This window comes from Magnolia sinica, chromosome 9 (assembly GCF_029962835.1).
Source record: "Magnolia sinica isolate HGM2019 chromosome 9, MsV1, whole genome shotgun sequence".
In the NCBI taxonomy this organism is placed as follows: Eukaryota; Viridiplantae; Streptophyta; class Magnoliopsida; order Magnoliales; family Magnoliaceae; genus Magnolia; species Magnolia sinica.
In genome coordinates this window covers 53,496,763-53,519,545 of record NC_080581.1, presented here as the reverse complement: position 1 = coordinate 53,519,545, position 22,783 = coordinate 53,496,763, and the positions used below count along the sequence as shown (strand labels likewise).

The window sequence follows — 22,783 nt, the reverse complement described above, 5'->3', positions numbered from 1 at the left end:
GGGATGGGAGAGACAAAAAATAAAAGAAGGAAAATAATTATAGGATAGAAGGAAGAAAGATGGATTAGATCTAGGGTGCACCAAAATGGTTACATTTTGGCCGTAATAGCCAATACATATCGATAACAGTCAGGGCTATCATGTGATATAGGTCCGAAGCGAGGTGAGTTGAAAAACTTGAACCGTAACGGTTGTTATGGCTCCCGCGATGGAAAAGTTTTTTTTTTTTTTTTTTTTAAAAAAAACCGTATCTCCTCTGAGTTTTCTGTAGGCTGCAGAATCTCGGTTCAAATTATTGCTTGCTTTGAAACTCTGTCGGGGCTGAAAGTGAATGAAATGAAGTGTGGTTACAAGGTATGTGGAGATTTTTGGGTGTTGCCCTGGAAGCCCTCCACTTATCTCGGATTACCTGTGCTTGACCTTGATCAAATCTGCATTCTCTAACATATACTTATTTACTTTTATGTCACTCTTCAAATGTCCGAAGTCGGTTTTGGACAAATGGAGAAACTTAGACGAAACTTCCTATGGCGTGGTAAAGACCCTTTGAAGAAATATCATCTCCTAAAGTGGGAGGATGTTCGTAAGCTGCTATCAGAAGGGGGAGTTGGCCTGAGGGCGTGTTTGATTATCCGGATAAGATGTAAATGCACAGTAAATAGGTAATAATTACTTACCTAAGTAATTACCACATCATTCCAATGTTGATGTTGACACTTGCTTTTGAAACACTAAAACCGAGGACAGGTGCAAAATAAATGTAGGGCCCACTGTGATGTATGTGGCTTATCTACACCATCCATCCGCTATGTGAGCTAATTTTAAGGCATGAGCTCAAAAATGAGGTAGATCCAAAGCTCAAGTGGACCACACAATAGGAAACAATGGGAATTGAATGCTTATCGTTAAAAACTTCTTGGGCCCCCTAGAAGTTTTGGATCAACTTGGTATCTGTGTTTTCTCCCTTATCCATGTTTGTGTTAACTTATGAACGGATTAGATAACAAATAAACATCAAAGTGGGCCCGTTAAAGGAAAGAGCTTTCAACGGTTGACGTTTTAAGGCCATTGTTTCCTTTGATGTGGGCTACTTAAGCTTTGGATCGACCTCATATTTTTTTACTTAGGCCCAGAATGTTTGGGTAAAGTGGGTGGACGGTGTGAATATGCCACATATATTATGGTGGGGCCCACAAATTTAAGTCACTCCTTTTGAAGCAGTTTTCAAGGTGGAAATACCATCTGATTTTCAAACAAGCTCAGATAGCAATAATTACTTATTTACCGTGTATTTACAAATGATAGGAAAAATCAAACACGCCCTAAAGGTGTTGGACATCATGAATAGTGCATTATTGGGGAAGTGGTTGTGGCGGTTTGCTATGGAAGACCATAGCTTGTGGAAAGAAGTCTTATCCAGTAAATGCGGTACAAGTCTTGGGGGATGGTGGGTTAAAGACTCTTCCAAATATAAGGCTTTGGACCTTCGGAAAGCGGTGCTCTTGATTGCCCCAAAGTTTTAAGGAAGAAGTTACGTATCTAGTGGGAGATGGCTCTTGGGTTCGGTTCTAGGAAGACTCATGGTTGGGGGACTGCCTGCTGGAAGATGCCTTTCCGAATCTAGCAAGTTTGGCCTCAGACAGGAATGTTTGTATTGCAAATGGTTGTTCGAGATCCAAAAGAGGAGCAGTGAGGGCTCCCCTGTGCTTTAGGGGATTGAAGGATGAGGAAGTAGAGATGATCATCAATCTATTAGATAGGCTAAATCTAGTGGTGACAAATGACTCGGTTGGGGATTCATTGATCTAGAGGGGTCACAAATTGGGCTGCTTCTCAGTCTGCTCCTATAGAAAATTATCTGCAACTACTTTGTCCACTTCTTATAACTCTCGCTTTTGGAAGCATGGAGCTCCCCCTAAAGTGGCCGCTTTTGTGTGGTTAGTGGGTAGGAATAGAGTCCTCACCGTAGGTAATCTTCGTAAAAGAGGCACGATGCTTCTAAATATCTGTCTTCTATGTATGAGGGATGCAAAGTCAATGGACCATCTTTTTATTCATTGTTCCTTTGCAAGGAAGATTTGAGAGACTTTCTTATTGACCCTTAATGTTTGTTGGGTTCTGCCGGATTCTATTCCATCCTTTATGGCCTCTTGGGATGGTGGAGGCATTGGAAAAGAGGGTAAGGTGGTTTGGAATTTCGCAGCCGTAGCTACATTGTGGATCATTTTTTTGGGGGGGGGGGTGGGCGTGGCACAGAAGGTGTTTCGTGAATAAGGTGGATAGGGCTGATCGATCCTTTCGGAAAGCTTTGATTTGGGTTAAGGAATGGGCCTCGGGTTTAAAGGATTTACATACTGATGCAGGACGTGAATTTAAATATGATGTGCAAGATTTCAGGCTTAAGATCACGTTAGTTCAGAAACAATTACACAAATTCCATATCCCACATGAAAGTCCAAACCATTCAATTAAGGGGAATCTATGTGGGTCTAGGCCTACACATGTTAGGGCTGGATCTATTAAAATTATAAACCAAACGATGCTCAAAGATAAGCAGTAATCATCCACACATGCACAACAATCAGTCCCTAATCTAAGGGATTCACCAATTTCAATTTAAGGAACCCCAGGGTGAGAAAAGGGGCAAATAAATTAAGGATAATGCGATCTAGGGTTAGGGTTTATGAAAAACTGGTATGAAGGGTAAAATAAGAAGAAAACCTGAACCAAAAGACAGTTCCCGCGCGTGGACAGCAACAATGTCCTAGACGCACGTGTGTGGGGCCCACTATTCAGAAAAAGGCCACCTTGGCCCTGGTCGGCCAGGGATGGACTCTAAAACCCCCAAAATCTCAACTCGATCCAATGCACGGTTTGTGCGTGGTGCTCCGCTGAAGTTTCAGCTCGCCTGCGGGCCAAAATCTGGAAACCCGCTGTAATGAAGAAATCTGATGCAACAAAAGGGACGAATTCGAAGTACGGATGGTGGAGGAAGATGGAAAAAAAAATGATGGAGGATGGGGGTGAATCGGGATCGATGTGGCTTCGCACTACGGTAGTTAACCCTTTGATGAAGGGAGGGCTTCGCATCCAATTAGGTTTCACAACTCAGAGAGTAGGAAAACGCAGAATTTTTCTTAATCTTCAATACATTAAAAAAAGCTACAAGGGGTGCCTATTTATAAAAAAACCTTATACCTCAAAACTCGCGCCATGTGCGCAACCTATTACTTGGTGATGAAGTAAATCAAAATAAAAACTAATCAAAGAAATCTAAAGTGTCCATGATGTTCTAAATAATATTAATAAGCAAAACCTAAAATATGAAATCAATCGATTAGTGGGCCACGATCATGAGATCCCATGATGGGCTTTTCTTGACAAACGGGCCCACTCTTTTGCATCAAAACTTCGTCTTCTAGCTAGGAGGCCCTCTCTGGATGTCGTCATCGATCCAGATCGACGGTGGGGCCCTCCTTCTAGCGTACGTGCGTAGGGGGAGCGGCGTGAGTGCGCGTGATGTCCCCATTAGATACTTTCATTATTGTAGCCCTTTTGAGCCTTTAATTTCTTCGTTTTGTTGTATTCTTTTCCGCTTTCTTTGAGGATTCTAATAAAGTTTTTGTTGCCTTTCAAAAAAAAAAAAAATAAAAAATAAAAAAATCTCAGTTCAAATATCCAGACAAGAAATTCCTTCAATTTACTAATTTCCCTATGGGCATGTGTTCTGAGTGTTCTCATTGTGCAATTCTGTTTGCATAATTGTTCCTGAGAATATTTGTTTGAAATACTGAAGTAATTATTGCATTTGGATTGCTTACTTTGGTTCGTTTATCCACATTCACTGTTTACCAAGGGTACTTAATATTTGAGAAATTGTTCAGGAACCAAACATTCTGTAGCCCACAGTATAACTGATGTGTTTTCTATTTCTTTAGATCTAAAGTTTCTTGCTTGTTTACTTCAAAATGATTGCAGCTGATGGCTTACGTGCTGACAAATTCTTTGAGCCGGATTCCGAAGGGCAATTCAGGGCACCTTTTCTCAGAAGTGTAATAACAGGAAAAGGTCGTTGGGGAGTATCTCATGCTCGCCCTCCAACAGAATCAAGGCCGGGTCATGTTTCTATAATTGCTGGCTTCTATGAAGATCCTAGTGCTGTTACAAAAGGTGAGATTCGCTCTCTCTCTGTGTCTCTACTGCATATATAAATGGAATTAAGTGTTGATGGACCTGTTACAAGTCCTGTTCTTTTACATATAACTATGCTATAACTATGCTATTGTCTTTTCTATTTTCTTTGAAACATTGGAATGTCCATTGGTGAAGACCATAATCTATTGCTAATTAGCAACATGTTTCCCAGTTTCAGTGACTAATTTGGATGGGGCCGAGTCCAAGTTGTATCGCTGGAGCTGAATTGAATCTGGATGAGTAGCATTGTGTTAGCCACCGAAATGTATTCAATAATAATTATTAAATTCCTAATAATCAGAAAAATCGCAAAAATTGTTGAAACAGACATTTACCAAATTTTATATGTTAATATCCTTTTTTGAAATAAAAAATAGAATCTATAATATTTTAAAAGTAAGAAAATAGTATAAATAATTTGTTGTTTTTTTTTTTTTTAAATTTTTTTTAATTTTTTACTTTTATTATATAATGGATCCTCTTTATTTTTTTTTTAATATTTTTTGTTATTCTTTATTTCACATCATAGATCTAGACTGGTGACCAAATCCATATCTCTATGATTTGCACATATTTTAGATGAATGAAACTTGATTCATGAAAAAATGATGATAAACCTTATTTGAGTTACCCAAAAGGGTTTCTTGACTTACTCTTTGTGTTTCAATTCATAATCCCAATTTGTTTCCAGTTTTGCCCACGAAGGATGACAATGGACTTTTAAAATTCTCTAATAACACCCGTAGCAACTGTAAAATTACGAAAAGAGAAAATAAGTAAAACGAAGTTGGATGTTATTAAAACATTGTGGATGACAGTGTAAAGGAAGACATGAAAGAAGAGAAGAGAATATTTTCTTCACATCTCTCTCCTTCTACCGGTCTATTTGTAGACCAGTTTTTACGAAAGATAAAATAAATGCAAACCAAATTTAAAAGATACACCATTATCTCCAAGGATATGGTGCACTAGAGGACAACTCATTGTATGTGAATTCTCATACCCAAATACACTGCAATGCTCGTACACTGAAGGCAGTGTACTCCAACAGATGTAAAACTCTCTTTAATGTTTGCACTGAATAAGTTGATTCATGTTTAGGTGAAACAGTTTACAATGTCTGATTCAGTATGAATTCCAATGGGCACTGCTGAGTCTGGAATTGGGCTGTTGATAGACCGGCCCAGGCCAAGCAAACTGAAATTTGAATAGGGCCAGCCTGACAAGACTGGTTCAAAATCTGGGGTGAAGACAACCCCAGGCCTGGCCAGTTGAATGGCCCTATAGTCTGGATAAGTCTTGTACACATTGTTTTTGGAGAGGGATGCTGACTTGTGTCGATGCTGATTACCAAGTTGATTCGGATGATACTAGGTATCAAATGATTATTTAAACCATTGCTTGCAAAAACTCAGTGCAGGATTCAACTGATAAAAGTAAAAAGAAAAGAAAAGACCTCGGAGCTATAAGGATCAGAAAGGAAAGAATGCATTCTAATTTGGAACTGCTTTTTGTAGAGTTGTCTAGTTCTTTGCTTTTTGAAGCATTTATTACATGTAGCTATTCATTTGAGGGGATACCAAATGTTTTCTATAAGTGGTTAACTGTGGCTTTTATTAAGCAACTCCTACAGGTTACATAACTGTTGTTAACTGTCCTTTCGTTCGGCTGCAAGTTTGATGGGGTGTCTGCTGCCTGGTTCCATTCTCCATATTCATGATCAGGTGCCGACTAGGAAAGAAGTGCAAAAGTTCCCTAGCTTGTTGATGATTTGCCCGATCCACCAATGAAGGGAGATAGAGTGATTGCCTTGAGGGTGTTACTGCAGTCTCCTATGAGGAGACTTTTGCACCTTGTTCGCTATTTGCATAACAGAATATATAGCATAAACTACTACGTATTGGCTTGTACAATGTGGAATATCCACTAAGGCCACAACAAACTGGTGGTTATGGCATCGAAAGATGCCTTCTATGCCACCTTTACCCTGATTCCCTTTTGATGAACTGTCAAAGTTACCTGTATACATCCTAGTTTAGGCAGATGCAATTTTACCTGTATTCTTTTGTGCTATTCTAATGTGGTGTTGTTTCCATGAGCGCTGGATGGGCCAGTGAGTGGAGCAGGTGTCCGTGGCTTCAGTGGTTGCTGAGTTAAATTGTTGGGGTGCAGATGGAGTCCCATACCTCCAAGTTTTCTCTAGTGGTAGATTTGAAGATCACCTGGTTTCTAGTTTTCCACACCTCCCAAATTGGGAAAGCAATTGTTGCTTTCCATATGAAATTTAATTTGCCTTTGGTTTTGGTTCCTGCTGACCTGCAATGGAGACATCGATTTCAGCGATTGATGTATTCGAGCAATGGAATCTGACAATCATAAGATTCCACACCTGTTTACTGAATGCAGGGTTTATAAACAGTTGGTAAGCCAATTCTAAAAAGTGAGAATTGCACATGGGACATTCTGGTGGCGTCGCGTGTTCTCTTTGGATTATATCCATTTGAATGGGCCACCAACCATGAGCTAATTTCCATAAGAAGATCCGGGTTTTCGGAGGCCAGGTGGAAAGCCAGATACTTCTAGTGATGTTAGTAGATTCTAGTTCCTGGAAAGCTCTTGTTACGATCTTCACCGAGACTTTGCCCATTAGTAGTGAATTGCCAATGATGGGTGTCCTCATATGATCTTTGGGGAGGCATTGCACGTGTTTAGATACTTGAGACGAGAGTAGTTGATGGATTTTTTTGCATCTCACCTTTGGGTTTTGCATGACTAAGACACCTGACAGTATGCCGAAGGGTCCTCTGGTGGTATTTCGTAGATCTACAAAGCATGACTAGTTCTTTACATAGATGGTAGCAGGTTACAAGGATGGCCTTCCATATATGAGAACTAAACTTGTGTCTCCCTAAAGTCCTGAGTTGTGCAATTAGTTCCCAGTTAGAACTTTGATCCACATGGTGTTCTTTTCTTTTAGGAGTGTCCATCCGAGCTTGTTAAGGGAAGTGCAATTCATGATGTTTAGCAGAGCGACTCCTAGTCGCCTAGCCCCCTATATCAATGGGCTGGCACACTTTCATCCAGGTCAAAAGGTTCTATTCATCGTACTGTCAAGGACCGATCATTCCCATGGGCCTAAATCATGGACTTTGACAAATTTATACTCATCATGTACATTGGAGATGTTTTAAACATAAGTGTAGAGAATTCTAGAATAGAGTAGAAGTTTATGGAAAGTTGTGGAGAATGGTAGAAGGGTGTAGAGAATTGTAGAAAGTTTTAGAGTGTGGAGAGGTTTGGAATTGTGTGCAATGGGGTAGAATTGTGTAGAGATCTCTAGAACTTTCTATAGAATTGTAGTGGGGTCTTGTGTAAAGAAGTGTTGAATATTCTAAAAATGTTCTAGATAATTCTTGACTGTTGATTGAGTGCCATGCGGTACAATCCTAGCCATACATTTGTAGGTTTTAGAGTCTTCCTACCTTTATATAAGGAGGTGCCCTCATTTGTAAAGCATCCAAGAGAAGGTCTAGTTTTGAGAGTTCTAGTGAAATACAAGGTGTTCTTCCATACACTTGTCTCCCTTGCTTTTTAGTGAGTTGTGGCACTTAGCACGTGGGTTGTGCATGTGAGGAAGGCTGATTCATTCACAATGGGACTGTGAGATGAGTGCCACATGGTCTACACTTGGGTAGGGATAAGTGGCATCAGAGCAAGGTTAAGAAGGGGATTGTAATGCTTGTGGAATGAGCGAGAGAGAGACTATGGCTTTGGAGGTGATCAACAACAATCAAGTGCAAGGAGGGTGCCAACAAGTCATGGAGGGGGACTGGGAGAGTTCTCATGTCTTAATGGCTTTGTTGGAGGCACATCTTGCGAAGGTGGTGCTTGCTGTGGGCAATGGACAAGAGAAGTTGGATGTGATGGGTAATAGTATGGTTGAGCTCAATGACGTGTTCGAGGGACTCAAAGGGGAGATGCTAGGTGTCTTAAATGCATTAGCCGACACTCAATGCCGTGAAAAGGGAGGTGTTCCAGACCACTATGATTGAGACTCTGAACATGCTGTGGGAGCACGTTGAGGAGATGAGAGGTGATTGGGCTCTTTGGAAAGAGGCCATGGCCAACAAGGGTGTGGCCATGGGCATTGTAGCAAAGGTGAGGACACCGGACCCTAGGGCTTTTACGTATTACCAGCTTGAAATGGCTGTAACGGCTGTTACAAGAAAAAGGGTGTAACAGCCCCATAATGGCCCCATAATGGTTCTGTTATAATTAAAAAAAAAAAGAACAGAAAAAAAAAAGAAAAAGAAAAAAAGTAAAACAGCTGTAACATATGAAGGCCGTAATGACCATTACGGCTTGTCTCATAATGGTAATGGTGGTGGCCGTTGTGGCCGCCATTACTGTTATGGAACACCTTGGTGGCAGGCCTCGTTCACAATGATGACAATCTTGAATCTGATGAGTTGGGACGAAGGTACCTTGATGGGGGATATCATCCTGGCCATAAGAGTTCTCATCCTATTCACCATGGGTCTAGTTATGATTGTGTATGTGGTGTTGCATAGACAAGTTGGTCAATAGTGCTGGATTGTTGTGGGGTGTTGATCACTGGGGATGAGGACCAAGTAAGTTCGTTTTTCTTGGTAGCATGGAAGTTCTGGAAACTACTGACAACTTTTGGCTGACCCATTTTCAAAATTTTTGGTTAAAGATTGGTTGAAATCCATCTAGCCCTGGAGCTTTGAGGGGTAGCATTGCCATTACAACTTCTCTAATTTCTTCAGGGGTGATTGGACTTAGCAGGGCTATATTGCCTTGCTTGGGCTTGGAGATGGTGGCAGACTTGTACCTCTGTTGCCATGTGTTGTCTTCCCTTTGAGGGTGGATGGTAAACAGATTTTTCAAGTACTTGACTATGACTTCCTCCACCTCGTGCTGGTTTTGAATCCACCTCATCCTCATTCTGAATGGAAGATATCCGATTTCTGGCTCGTGGTGGTGTAGGAAAAACTTTTTGCTGCAGTCTCCCGTCTTGAGTTAATCCACTCAAACCTTTCGAGCCCTGTGGTTCTTTTGAAGGCAAAAGTCCTTATGATTGTCAACCGTAAGGCTGTTTTTCATAACCTTTAGATCATAGGTTGATGAGCCATCTGGGCTTGTCTTTTGACACATTTGATTTGCTCCTTCAGGGTTGATATGCACCTTTGGGTACGGCCAAAGTGTGCCCGTTCTATTTTTGCAGTTCCAATGCAGTAACTCCCAGGAGAGAATGAAGTGTTTGTGGTTTGTCAAATAGATTTCCCCAGATGGACCTTATGATTTTCCTGCAGCCAAGATGATGAATCCACATTGCTTTGAAATGAAATGGCCTTAGTTTCCAGATTTTATTCGTTACGTCTTGAGGGTTATGGGGCGATGATCAGATCCCTCAATAGGGTGATGTGTAATTGATGCTCGGCGAACAGCATTCTCCAAGCGGTATTGGAATATACCCTATCAAGACGTAAGTTAACCAGCATGGAGCCGCTCCTTGGTGAGAATTAGTCCAATTGAAGGGGTTACTTTAGTATCCAAGGTCCATCAACACGGATCGTTCAATGGTAATGCCTTGTTGCAATGAGGCCGATGCAAAGAACTGGATGTGACTTGACTGGAAGCTTTACCTCCTAGAGAATGGTTGCAAATACATTCTGTAAGCTTTAGCTCTTAGAGAATGGCTGCATATATAATTTAATTTCTCCAGGCTAATCAATGTGGAAGGTATGCCCATGGCATGAATGCAATGAATTGAGTGTTTAAGGGTGGCTCTGAGTCATGGAAGCCCAGATTTATTCTCAATGAAAATTGTCACTTTGCCTCCATGCTAAACATTTTGTTTGCTGAGGTTGGCAGACAAGTGAATGATGATGCTGATGTTTTGATGAAGAGGTGTGCTTTCAGATCTTCTGTGTAGAGGGAACTTGTTCACACTCCCCTAAGCTGCATCCTTCTATGTTTGCATAAAATTTACTTTATTTCTAAAACACGAGGCCTATGTGAACAAATGATGGCATGCATTTTTTTGGAGGTTTTGTGGGCCCCTTGTAGCTGCATGAGCAAGTGCGTCATGGGGATGCATGACTAGAGCAGAAGCTGTCGTTCTTAGATAAGTGTTGCAAATACACTCTAAGTTCTCTAGGCCAATTATTGTTGAAGGAGAGTTCTTTAATGTCATAAATTGGGCATATTGGGGTGGCAATGGGACATGGAAGCATACCTTTATTTTCCAAGAAATTTGTCACTTCGTGTACAGGGTAGATGCCCTTGTTGACAGGGAAGTGAATAATTTTGCTGATGTTTTGACGAAGAGTGCTCTTTCTAGATCTTCTCTTTGTAGAGGGAACTTGTCTCTTCCCCAATCGTTCCCTTTGCGTTTGAATAGAATTTCCATTATTTCTCAAAAGAAAAAAAAGTGGGCAATGGCAATCAGCAGTGAGATGCACTATAACCGGGATTATTATTATTTTTTTGGAGGTTTTGTGGAGCCTTTGTGGCTACAGTGCAAGTGCTGCATGGGCATACATGATCATGTGTGATGTTGCCATGGGTTTCAGAATGTCTGGATTCTAGATGGGACATCCATACAGGTCTAAAGCTGGATTTAAAATATTGAGAGTATTAAGTATGATAGTCCAAGGAATCCCCTTCTTTAACACTCAGGTATATAGAATTCATGCTTCCCACTAGGCCTTAGACTTGACTTTCTCAGCTTGATTAGGAGAGTATACGTTCCTCTTTGAATCCAGGATTTTTTCGTTGGGATCACTAATATTTTTCTCTCCCTTGAGGCTCTTGCTTGGTGGTTCTGTTATGTAGAAAACCTAATGCCAATGTCAGTGTGTTTGCAATCCTTAGAGCTGCCTTCTGATTTCAACTGTGTGGAGTTGTATTTATTTTGTAGGATGCTTCTGTCTGGGGATAGTCCCATCTTGGTGATGTTTTTCATTGATTAAGAAAGAAGAGAGATCTTTAGACTTCATCTAACTGTCATTTGGTCATTCTTTGTAAAGTGAATGAGAAAGTTTATTTACAGTATGGTCCATAGGAAGGGGAAGACTTAATCACTCCCCAGTTTTCTTTGTGCACTTTCTAATCTTTTCGAGCTTTCTGATGATGTCTTAATGTCATCATTTCTTCGTTGTAGTTTGATTATTTGTCTGCCGTTTGCACTGTCTGGTGTATTTTCATTAGCTAGTTCTTTGTATGCTACTATGCTCATGATTTCCCTGGTTCTCAAATCTTTTATGTTTGTTGGACTGCAACATCCGTTGAACCACTGCGCCTGGAACAGTCATCACTCTACCAATGTAATATTTCTTCCCTCTGGCTTCTTTGTAGTTTTTGCATTTCCGTATGCTGGTCTTCTTTTGTTTGTGACCTGGAGCACTTGCTTCCACCCATGCCATCTCTTAAAGACACAAATTTGCAATCTTCCTTCAGAACTATTGTTGATTTGTTTTTAATATTTTCTGCTTTTTGGGTGTTGCTTGCTACTAATTCCTTCAGAATTCTAACCTCTTCAGCAACTTGTCCTGGCAACTAAAGATAACTTCATGCCATTTGCAGGATGGAAAGCTAATCCTGTTGAATTTGACTCTGTTTTCAACCGGAGTCGGCACACATTTGCTTTTGGTAGTCCAGATATTGTTCCGATATTCTGCAGTGCTTTGCCACATAGCACCTGGAATACATATCCTCATGAATTCGAAGACTTTGCATCTGGTAAGTTTCACAGAATCTCAAACATGAGCTGTGATGTATTTGGAAAATGGCTCAGATAAGTAATACCTTGGAATGGGATAATTGGACATAACATGTTAATTATGTCCCTTTCATGTGAAAGTTAAAGTGCCCATACTTATTCCTATGATACCCAGATAAGGATACTGAAATGGATACAGAAACAGGCATACAATTCTTTTCTCAAAAAAATAAAAAATGCGGATCATCATTGTCATCATCATCTAAGCCTTATCCCAATTGATTGGGGAAAATCAAGGATATGGTACATGTATAATCTTCGTAACATGATATGCATACTTAATTTTATAATGAAGTGTTTGACGTGTTAACTTTTAATTTTATTCCACAATGATTAATGCCATCTGATTCGGTGAATTTTTCCCAATGCATCCTAGACTACTGGTACCAGTGTCCTGATTGTGATGTGATTGAGCATAGTTAAATATCTGTGTATTGTCGCTTATCTTGTCTGTATGCATATAAATCTGTGCTGTCTCAGCTGCTATTTTCTCCTAAATTATGCCCTTTAGGTTCACTAACCTCACAATCACCTCTCCTCATTTTCTACACACAGATTGCAGATACTGTGCTGACGTGGCATGTGAGAGGGACATCTGAACCCTGCAACATGTGGGACGTCATGTAAATGATTTAGATGGAATCTTTGGTCATTCAACTATCAAGCACACCACACATGTATGAAATAATGGACTGCAAACAACCTTGCAACTTTTATTACCGTCCATTGTTTCCATGAATGTGTGCCTACATGATAATTAACTGGCCTGAGCTTCTGGTCAAATGATATGCATGATGGTTCCTGCCTGCTAAATTGATCGGATGTCTACACATGTGCCTTGTTTGTGTGTAGATGTGTGTCTGGAGGGGTGCATATAGGGCTTGCAAACTCCTATGCACACACTTCTTTCCTTTTGTAGTTATTTTTTGAGTATTATATAAATGGAATTTTGCTTCCAGTGTGTATGTGATTGTTTCTCTACATACTTTCTTTCCCATATTGAAATCGCCCTATGCATTGCAATCATAAAGATAGTGGGAAACATCAGGAGATATCCCTTGTATCGTGTAATGTATTGCTGTTTGAGGGGGGAACATTGGGAAAGTACAGGAAAGAAGGTGGAATTTTTCAATGAAATGTCAGGATATGTTAGGACACATGATTCATAAAAAAAGGACACATGACTACACACTTAGAACACAAAAAACTACAGGAAAAAAAAAACTATGCACAATAGTTTGCAATTGTTTAGTCAAAGAAAGAATACAATGTTGGACAAAACTATGGTCCAAAAAACCTCTTTGATTGTGGTTTCTCTACCAAATTTATGATTTGATGCGAAGCAACTCAAGTGGAGTTGATAAAACACAATTACAAAGAGATTACTCAAAAATAATTGCGCAAAAAATGTTTCTTTGTTTATTTTTCTTCTGATTTTTAATGATTTATACTGGTTTCAGTTGAAATATCGCAATTACCACACAAATATCGACAATATATCATCAAACTTTCACAAATATCACACAATAATTGCATAATATCTCAAATATTTCAATATATCCTTCTAATAACGATATGATTATTGATGCATGGAAATTTTGTGAATACTTTGAGATTTCGTATTGCCTATGTGTGATACCGATAAAATCAAGTTACCAACAGATATTTTGGTCGATACATCTATGCGTTGATCATTGGTATTGCTATTGCACATGCTAGGGCCTTCCCAAAAATTTAAGCATTGTCCCGCTACAATTAATTTGTATGTTTTGACAGGTTTTGAGCTCTTGATGCGGAAACGAAATGTTTGGTGCTTTCATTAGTTAGTAATCCACATATGATCACTTCACTTGATAATAAATTCTAATGGAGAAAACTAGTTATCAATGATTTGTGAAGAGATTTTAGAGAACAAGGATACGTTTCTCAACCTAGTGGTGCACCTCTTGAAGATCTCCTTAGGGAGCCTCTTTGAACACCTTCTGATTTGTCTCGAACTCTTTCTCTTTGAAGCGGTTTTGACTTGTCTCATCGTTTTCCTCTTCGATCATCTTCTGACTCGTCTCATCGCCACCTGCCAGATCGCCCCCTTGTCTTTTTTGAATGGCATCTACCCAACCAACCCACTTCTGACTTGACTGGATTAGGATACGTCTATTGCTCTATTCCTTCACTTGCTTGCTTTCTTTTTCTTTACTAATGATTCATCTCCAATACCTAACACAACATATCTCAATTGGGTTAAAGCCAACAAACTACTACGAAGTTGGAATAGTGCATACCTTCATTGAGGACACGATAGCTCAAATGGTTAGCCCTAACACCTTGTGATGCATGGCATTCTTTTGAAAGGTCTCTCAGGCTTCGGGGGCTTGTTTAATTCAACTTAATTCCAAATTCCAAACTCTGACGTGTGATTCTATTTGAAATTTTATAGGCGAACGTAAGTCTACATGCATGCTTTGGAAAGCCTTCAGCAACGAGTTCCTAATATTTACAAAAAAAATATAAAGTTCCCAATGAGGACAAAGTTCTCTTTGCTTTCAATGTTCTTGTATAAAAATATAAGTCTTTTGTTATATCTGTTGATGTCCATGTCTCATTTTCCAGCTTTGAAGGACTATTGCGTCTCCTTCTTGATCAGGAAGTATCTTCCTTCTCAGAATCCGTGGTATCTCTTCCTTCCCAACGAGGACTATTGTGATGGATATTCTGTTTGTTTTGGAATTCAATTCAGCCTTGTTAATGGTCAATGTGGTCGTAATGAATGAGCCTATTTTTAACCCCATGGCCCATGTTGTTGGTCAGGGTTAGTGTTCACGATGTCAATATCACATGCTTGGTATATGAAAATTTCATGGGAAACATCAGGAAATGTCATATAGTGTAATGTATCACAATTTGCGTGGAATATTAGGGAAACTTGTGGAGAATGGTGGTATTTTCATTGAAATTTCAGGAGAAGTGACAAGAGACATGATTACACACTTAGACCTCAAAACACTACCAAAAAAAAGCAAGCTTCAAGGGATCCTCCAAATGCTCCCCAGAATTGGAAATCAAATAAAAAATGCAATGGTAGGCGGAAAAATCCAGGCAATTCTTGGTCCGATACTTCTACAATTTGATCCGCCTTGCGGCAATGGGGATGGGCCATGCTTGTACTTCCTTTTTTTTGGTCCTATGGGGCCCCGCCAAAAGTGGTAGCATTTGCTTGGTTTGTTGGGAGAAAGAGGGTATTGACGGTGGATAACCTACAGAAAAAGGTCAATGGTGCTGCCCAAATTTGCATCATGTGCATTGGGGATGCATAAACAATTGACCACCCATTCATGCATTGCTATCAGGCTCAGCAAATGTGGAGCACACTATTAAGCATGTTCAACGTTTTGTGGGTGATGCCAGAAAGTGAGAGGACTTCTTCACTTGGCATGGTGTCATGTGAAGGAAGGATAGAAGGGTATGTTGGAGATTGGTAATACTGGCCGGTCTGTGGGTTCTCTGGGGGGAAAGAAATGGAAGATGTTTTTGGAATTTGAGTTCATTGGCAAGCGATATGTCTAACATGGCAAATACCCTTGTGGTGGAATGGGCTGCCTATATTAAAGGCAATGATAGATTGTAATTTTTCTTTCTTTTTGAGCTATAGCTCTTTTTGCTCACGTTGTAGCTTTTGCACCATCTTGGTGCTTCGCTTAAAAAACTTCAGTTACTAAAAAAAAAAAAAAAACACTACAAGAAAAGCATAATAGTTTTATTGTTTAGGAGACAAGCTATGCACTATTAGCCATACGTGATGTAATGATGTCCAAAATGAATTCATGTGATTGAAATGTCATAAAATACCAGCAACAAAACCCAAAATGTAGACAAGAACTAAAAAAAGAAAAAGAAAAGAAGAAGAAGAAAACATTGGTCTCAGATTCACATGGAGTTAATGAGTTGGCTCAAAGTCATCTTCCCTATTCGTATGGGGCATCCATAATACTTCTGCTCCACAAACTGTAGTAGTGTTCCCAGCTCATGAAGTTATGATACTAGGCTTGTGCCTTCTAAGATATTGATAGTAATCCCAACAATGTGCACCGGTATGCTAATTGGTGGATATTAAGTTGTCATTGTAACCACCAAAGTAACTCCCATCCTAGTGGCACTGGTTGGCTGTTGTTGGAAGTTTCCATATCCATATCTATATCTGTGATACATTTGTCTAGAGCCATTCCCTTGTCCATAACGGTAGACACACTCATGTTCACATTCTTCCTGTACCTTCAAAATTGAAATTTAAACTTGAAATCACCATTCAAAAGAAAAGAAGAAGAAGATATCCAAGTCAATTCATCGAACTCACGTGTAGATATGGATTTCTACATCTTTTCTTGCCAATCGGAAGAAAAATGAATTTAAACAAACTTTTCTTACCTTTCGCAGCTTCTTGTTCTTTCTTTTTTTCTTTTTTCCCCCATGGAGAGTTAAGATACTATGAAGGCATTGAGAACCAATCTGTAGTTAGAATTTGAAAATGAGAGCTTACGATGTCCTAGAGGGGGGGTGAATAGGACAATGCCAAATAATCGAAACAAGTGCTGAATATGCAACTAAAACAAATATTTCAGTTGCTATAGTATTGAAACCTTGATTCCAAATAATTCGTAGGACAACCTTCACCTAACGTTTTAGGCAGGACAACCTTATTTCACGAATTTCTTTAAAATCAAAATCTCAAACTTGCAAGAGTAAATTCAAGAATTACAACATTCACCACACAACTAAAATTAAATACATTCAATCCGCCACAAATAAGAAATAAGGCATTCACCACATGACACAAAGAATTAGTGGTTCGGTGCTTTAAAAACAACCACACCTACTCCACTCCCAAAATTACTTCCCTCGTATTTTTGGCTTTCACTATGAAAAGGTTTTCACAGGGTCACCTTAATAACCCGATACAATTCCTTGTGATTTTCATGGGCTATCACAATAAAGCCAAAACTGAGATTTTACCAGCTATCTCAGACAAAACCTTAAATTGAGATTTTACCAGCTATCACAATAACCTGATACAATTCCTTGGCTTTCTTTAAAATCAAAACCTCAAACTTGCAAGAGTAAATTCAAGAATTACAACATTCACCACACAACTGAAATTAAATACATTCAATCCGCCACAAATAAGAAATAAGGCATTCACCACATGACACAAAGAATTATAGTGGTTCGGTGCTTTAAAAACAACCACACCTACTCCACTCCCAAAATTACTTCCCTCGTATTTTTGGCTTTCACTATGAAAAGGTTTTCACAGGGTCACCTTAATAACCCGATACAATTCGTTGTGATTTTCATGGGCTATCACAATAAAAACCCAAACTGAGATTTTACCAGCTATCTCAGACAAAACCTTAAACTGAGATTTTCACAGGAGATCTCAGAAAAATCTAAAAAGAGTTTAAAGAAGGTATACTTATCTTCCCCGTAGAAGATGTAGCAGAAGCTTGTAGCAGAAGGACTTCTTTCTTGAATGTAGATGGTTCCGTATTCTGTCAGATAGAAAGAGTCTAGGGTTCTATTGATTTTAATTATGTTAAACCCAAAAGCTACTTAAATCAATTCTCTTAGATCTCAAAAGATGAGTATAGTTTACTCTTTTAGATTAAACTTGAAAGATCTAAGATAAAAGAGAATTGAAAAAGCTATTTAAAATAAATTATAAATACCGTTCAATAGCTTGCTAATAACTTGAGCTTCTTTCTCTCTTGCAGAAGAATTTTGATAATTAACATGTGTAATTCGGAACGAGGGAAGAACTCAATTCATAGGCAAAGAAGTTAGAACTTCGGCTAGCTCGAGTCAGGCTTCGACTAGCCTAAGTTCAGCAGATTTGGTTCAACGGATTTTTGATTGCGCGGGATAAGGTTTATCCAAAATTCGGCTGGCTGAACAGCACAATTCGGCTAGCCGAATTTGACCTTCGACTAGCCGAATTCCCCCGAATTCCAAAAGTTGAAGCTGCTGGAATTTGACCCGAACTTTCTCGGGCTAGTCGAATTTCAAGCTCAGGCTAGCCGAACCAAAATTCGGGCTAGCCGAATTTACAACAAAAGTTGTTATTTACTTCGGGCTTAAAGTTAGGCTGACCGAGGAAGCTCAGGCTGACCGAACCAAAAGTTAGGCTGACCGAATTCCAGGCAAAATGAGTATAAAAATCCATGATTAAACAAATTTGAAAGTACCTAGTCCTAAGGTCTTTCTAGGGTTTTATACCACCTGAGATATATCAGATATCTTATTCAAATTGGCATGATCTTTGTCTCGAACTTCATCTTGGTTTTAACCTCGATCTTTATCTCTTACTTCATCTTGAATATGTGCTTGAACTTTTCTTGAACATTAGCCGATCTTGAGCTTGATCTTCTCTCGAACATAGACCAATCTTGAGCTTGATCTTCTCTTGAACATAAACTGATCTTGAGCTTGATCTTCTCTTGAACATAGACCGATCTTGAAGATCTACTATAAAGTGGTTTTGTCTTTACGAAATTTGACGACTTATGTGTGCTCAACATTTTAGCACATACAATCCCCTCCTTTGTCAATTTCATGACAAAACACTTAACATTACTAATATGTAATCACACACATCTTTTGAAGTCATTGTAAACTGAAGTCTTGAAATCTTCAGCTCACCAGCAGATGATGCTCAACTGGCATTCCCCCTGTGAAATACACATATACCATTCCATACACAAAGCATTGCATTCATTTCATACATTCCATACACATAGCATCATCCATGCCATTCATTCTATATATGCTCTCCTACATTCTCTTCCCCATACTATAACATTGCATATTACTAGCATTGATATCATTTCTCCCCCATACTAGCATATCTCTCCCCCTTTTTGTCACAAGTTGACAAAGGAAGAATAAGATGAATAAAAAGAGCATGTAGTAAGAGAATAAAGGTAAGCATATGAAATTTTCAAACATATGAAATAATAAAGGTAAGCAGATGAAATCATCAATAAAAAGGGCAAGTGTCTAGCAAAAGCATCCAATGTACCAAGACAAACACAAAATAAAGTTGAGTACATAACCAGCATAAGTTTGAAAAATAAAGGTAATCTAGCTCAATTCGACCCAGAGGAAGAAAGGAGCAGGCATCGAGGGATCATTTTGGCTCAAACTCCAGGTGATGTGATGGAAGTACTTCTTCTTGTACTTCATTGTAGACTTTCGGGTTTGGGCCAATGAAGTCTGCGATACATGCAAGGATTCTACTTTCTCCTTAGTGTAGTAACTCTCTCATCAAACAGAGAGGGATGATAGTCGGAATCAGTTGGATCATCTGAATCGTCCAACTCATTAAAAATGTCTTCCATGGTGGTGTCTGCAGCTGGCTGTGCTTCCTCTTCTTCTTCATTTTGGCCAGGAAGAGGGGTGAGGTTCATCATATTCAGATTAGAGTTATTAAATGAGAGTTCGGATTTCGGTGCCTCATATGTAGGAATTTGAACATTATAGTGAAATGCAATGCAAGTCATGAGATGAGCAATGGGAATCGAACCGTGCTTAGGATGCAAGCGAAACTGAATGATGATGTAACGGATTAAGGAAGGCAGACAGACCAGGGTATCCCAAATCGGTTACGTATCGGCCGATACGTAACTGTAACGGTGGGACCCGTTACACGATACGGGGTCGAAACGGCCGTTATGGATTTCTGTGACCGTAACGGCCGTTACGGGGCCGTTACGGGCCATAACGGCCGTTACAGACCCGTAACGGCTATTACGGGCCCTGGAAATTCTTCTTCTTCTTCTTCTTCTTCTTCTTCTCGAGCAGCTGCGGCTGCTCTGCTTCCTGTTCTTCTTCTTCTTCTTCCTCTCTCTCTCTCGCTCTCTCAATCTCTTCTTCCCCCCTTTCCCTCTTTTTTTCTTTTCTTTCTTTCCCTCTTTTTTTCTTTTCGTTTCCCTCTCTCTCCTTCTTTTTTTTTATTTGCAGCGGTGACTGCTGTAGGTACGTGTCACGCAAAGACGAGCGCTGACACTCCTCGAGCTCCGAGTTGTACGAACGGTTCAAAGGAGATCAAAGTTATATGGGCTCCACAGTGATGTATTTATTACATCTACACCGTTCACCTATTTTCAGAGATCATTTTAGAGCACCCGCCAAAAAATGAATTATATCAGGAGATCATCTGGACCACACCAAAAATAGCAGCAGGGATAATGATTTTCACGGTTAAATAATTTGTAGGGCGCACGGTAACGTTTATTTTCCATCCAATCAGATCAGACCCGAGTGGGCCCCACCATAATATATATGTTTTATCCATATCGTCCATCCATTTTGCCACGTCATTTTAAGTCAGGATTCAAAAAATTAGTAATATCCAAATCTCAGGTGGACCACACCATAGGAAATAGTGGTTACAGAATGCTCACCATTAAAAATTTCCTAAAATCCACTGTAATGTTTATTTTCAATCTAACATATTAATTGGGTCATATTGACGTGGATGAAGGGAAAACACACATGCCAGCTTGATCTAAAACTTTTCTAGCCCCCAATAAATTTTTAACGGTGAATGTTTAATTATTATTGTTTCTTACGGTGCAATTCACCCGAGCTTTGGATGTGCCTCATTTTTGGGCTCATGCCCTAAAATTATTTGGCAAAATGGATGGATGGTGTAGATATAACACATTCATCACGAGTGAGGCCCAAAAAACTTTGACACGTGTGCTGCACTTTACATCCAAGTCCCTCCTAATTCAAGCCTTAAAAAATTGTACACGAGACATATATTAACTTGAAATTTGACAATTAAATTATGGACTGCAATTGCTAACTCACAATGCCAAAATCAAATTATTTGAATAGTTTTAATTGTTAATTTGTGAACTTTTATTTTTTAAGGGCCTTTTGATTTTTTTTTTTATTTTTATGATTCACTATCCAATAAATGTCCACCAATTTATAAGTGGGATAATGACAATAAATGGCATGAATTTGAGGCTGATTTGGAGAATAAATTGGTCCTCCAAGTCAGCCCCAAATTAGCAACGCCATCTACCTGAATTTAATTTCATTTTTTTAAAGAACTATTGGGAGAAATGATATCAAGATGTTAAGTATATAAATTACATATTTAAAAAATTAAATATATGAATTTTGTAGTCATATTCAAATTACCTGGTTAAAAAATTAATCTGACAGTCCGATACAACTTCTCACCAAAGAGTGGACCGTTACACCACCATAAACATGTTCCAATTTATAAATGAATGCATATTTGGAATGCTTAGAATATTCTGGATTTAATCCATATTTTTTCATATTTTTTTGGCAAAAAAAAAAAATTGCGCCGTTACGGGCCGTTACGCCCCCGTATCGCCGTTACGCCCTCGTATCCGTATCGGTTTCGGAGGGCACCGTTACGCCAACCGATACCGATACGGGACACCTTGAGACAGACACACATACCAGATACAATGGAGCGAAATACTCTAAGCATGAAGGGAGTAAGATCAGTCTTATTCCCGGCTCAAGGATACACATTAGACGTGAAAATCCGATATAATACTCAGTATTTTGGGAGCATTTGATTAATGGGAAGGGCATTACCCGATCTCCATTCAGCATTAAAGCGACATAATTTACTAGTGATGGCTTGTTTTTCAGAGTTTAACATCTTCTCTGACAATGTGGCGATTGGTATTCCATCATCCGCACAAACTATATCCATTAATGTTGAAAAAACTTGCGGCGTTATTGTGAACGTCTCTTCAACAAATTTAATTGAGAATGTTAAATTCTCAAGTGAAACATCACAATTGGACGCATACATGCCCTGCTTGATGGACCGGTAAGCCGTTCCACCCCAACTCAAGATGCGTTCCCATCCAACCTCGGAGAGAATCGGAACAAGACCAAACCTAGCAATGTGGTCTAAGTTGACAGATTTTTTTATGAGTCTCTTTTTTGGAAGTCTTGAACATAATCCGGATAATCCTCTGGTGTCCATAGGGTCTGTACACCAAGAGGGGTTGATCTAGAAGATGAACCGACACGATTCTTGCGAGCCATTTTCTTAGTTTTATGCTCCATATCAGATTGCACAAGAAAAATATCAAAGAAAAAGAGTAGATCAGATTTGGATCAAAACCCACAACAAAAAGGGTTTCAAATGATGAAAAATCTACTCAAATATGATTTTCTAGCATTAGACCACTAAATACTAGAAGGAATTTGGAAATAAATCACTTACAAGTGAGCTTGGAAGATGGGTTGGTCGAATGGGGCACCGGCTAGCCGAGGAAGAAGATGAAGAATGAAATGAATTTGGGGATTTTCCCCTTTTTGAGTCAAATCCGCGCGATCTTCGGCTAGCCCGAGCCCATGCTCGGCTGGTCGAAAAATCCCAAAAATTTTGATTTTTAATTTTAATTAAAATTTTATTTTCATTTCATGCATTTCATTATTAAAAATAAACATAAACATAAATGTATAAAAAGAAATAAAATAATTATTTAACGATACATAATCCAATATCATGCTTTAAATTTGAAAATTTAACTTTATCAAGCGGCTTAATCAATATATCTGTAAGTTGCTTCTTAGTTTGAATGTATTCCAGCGTGATAGATTTGTCTTCAACTAATTCTCGAATATAGTGGTAACGTATGTCGATATGCTTCGTACGAGAATGTTGAATTGGATTTTTAGAGATATTAATTGCACTTAGAATTATCGCAATATAAAGTCATTGTA

The 22,783-nt window shown here is 39.1% G+C and overlaps 1 protein-coding gene across 3 annotated transcripts in view; it reads left to right on the top strand.

Moving 5' to 3' along the window:
- Window positions 1–22,783, top strand: part of LOC131255442 (GPI ethanolamine phosphate transferase 1) — a 110,938-nt gene that overhangs the window by 13,629 nt on the left and 74,526 nt on the right. For 2 of the 3 annotated variants that reach the window (XM_058256160.1, XM_058256159.1), the window contains exons 2-3: window positions 3,979–4,170; window positions 11,806–11,961. In XM_058256160.1, coding sequence (XP_058112143.1) covers window positions 3,979–4,170; window positions 11,806–11,961 — 348 coding nt within the window. Of the gene's footprint in view, window positions 1–3,978; window positions 4,171–11,805; window positions 11,962–22,783 lie in introns of those variants that run through there. The other variant, XM_058256161.1, reaches the window with a different exon arrangement.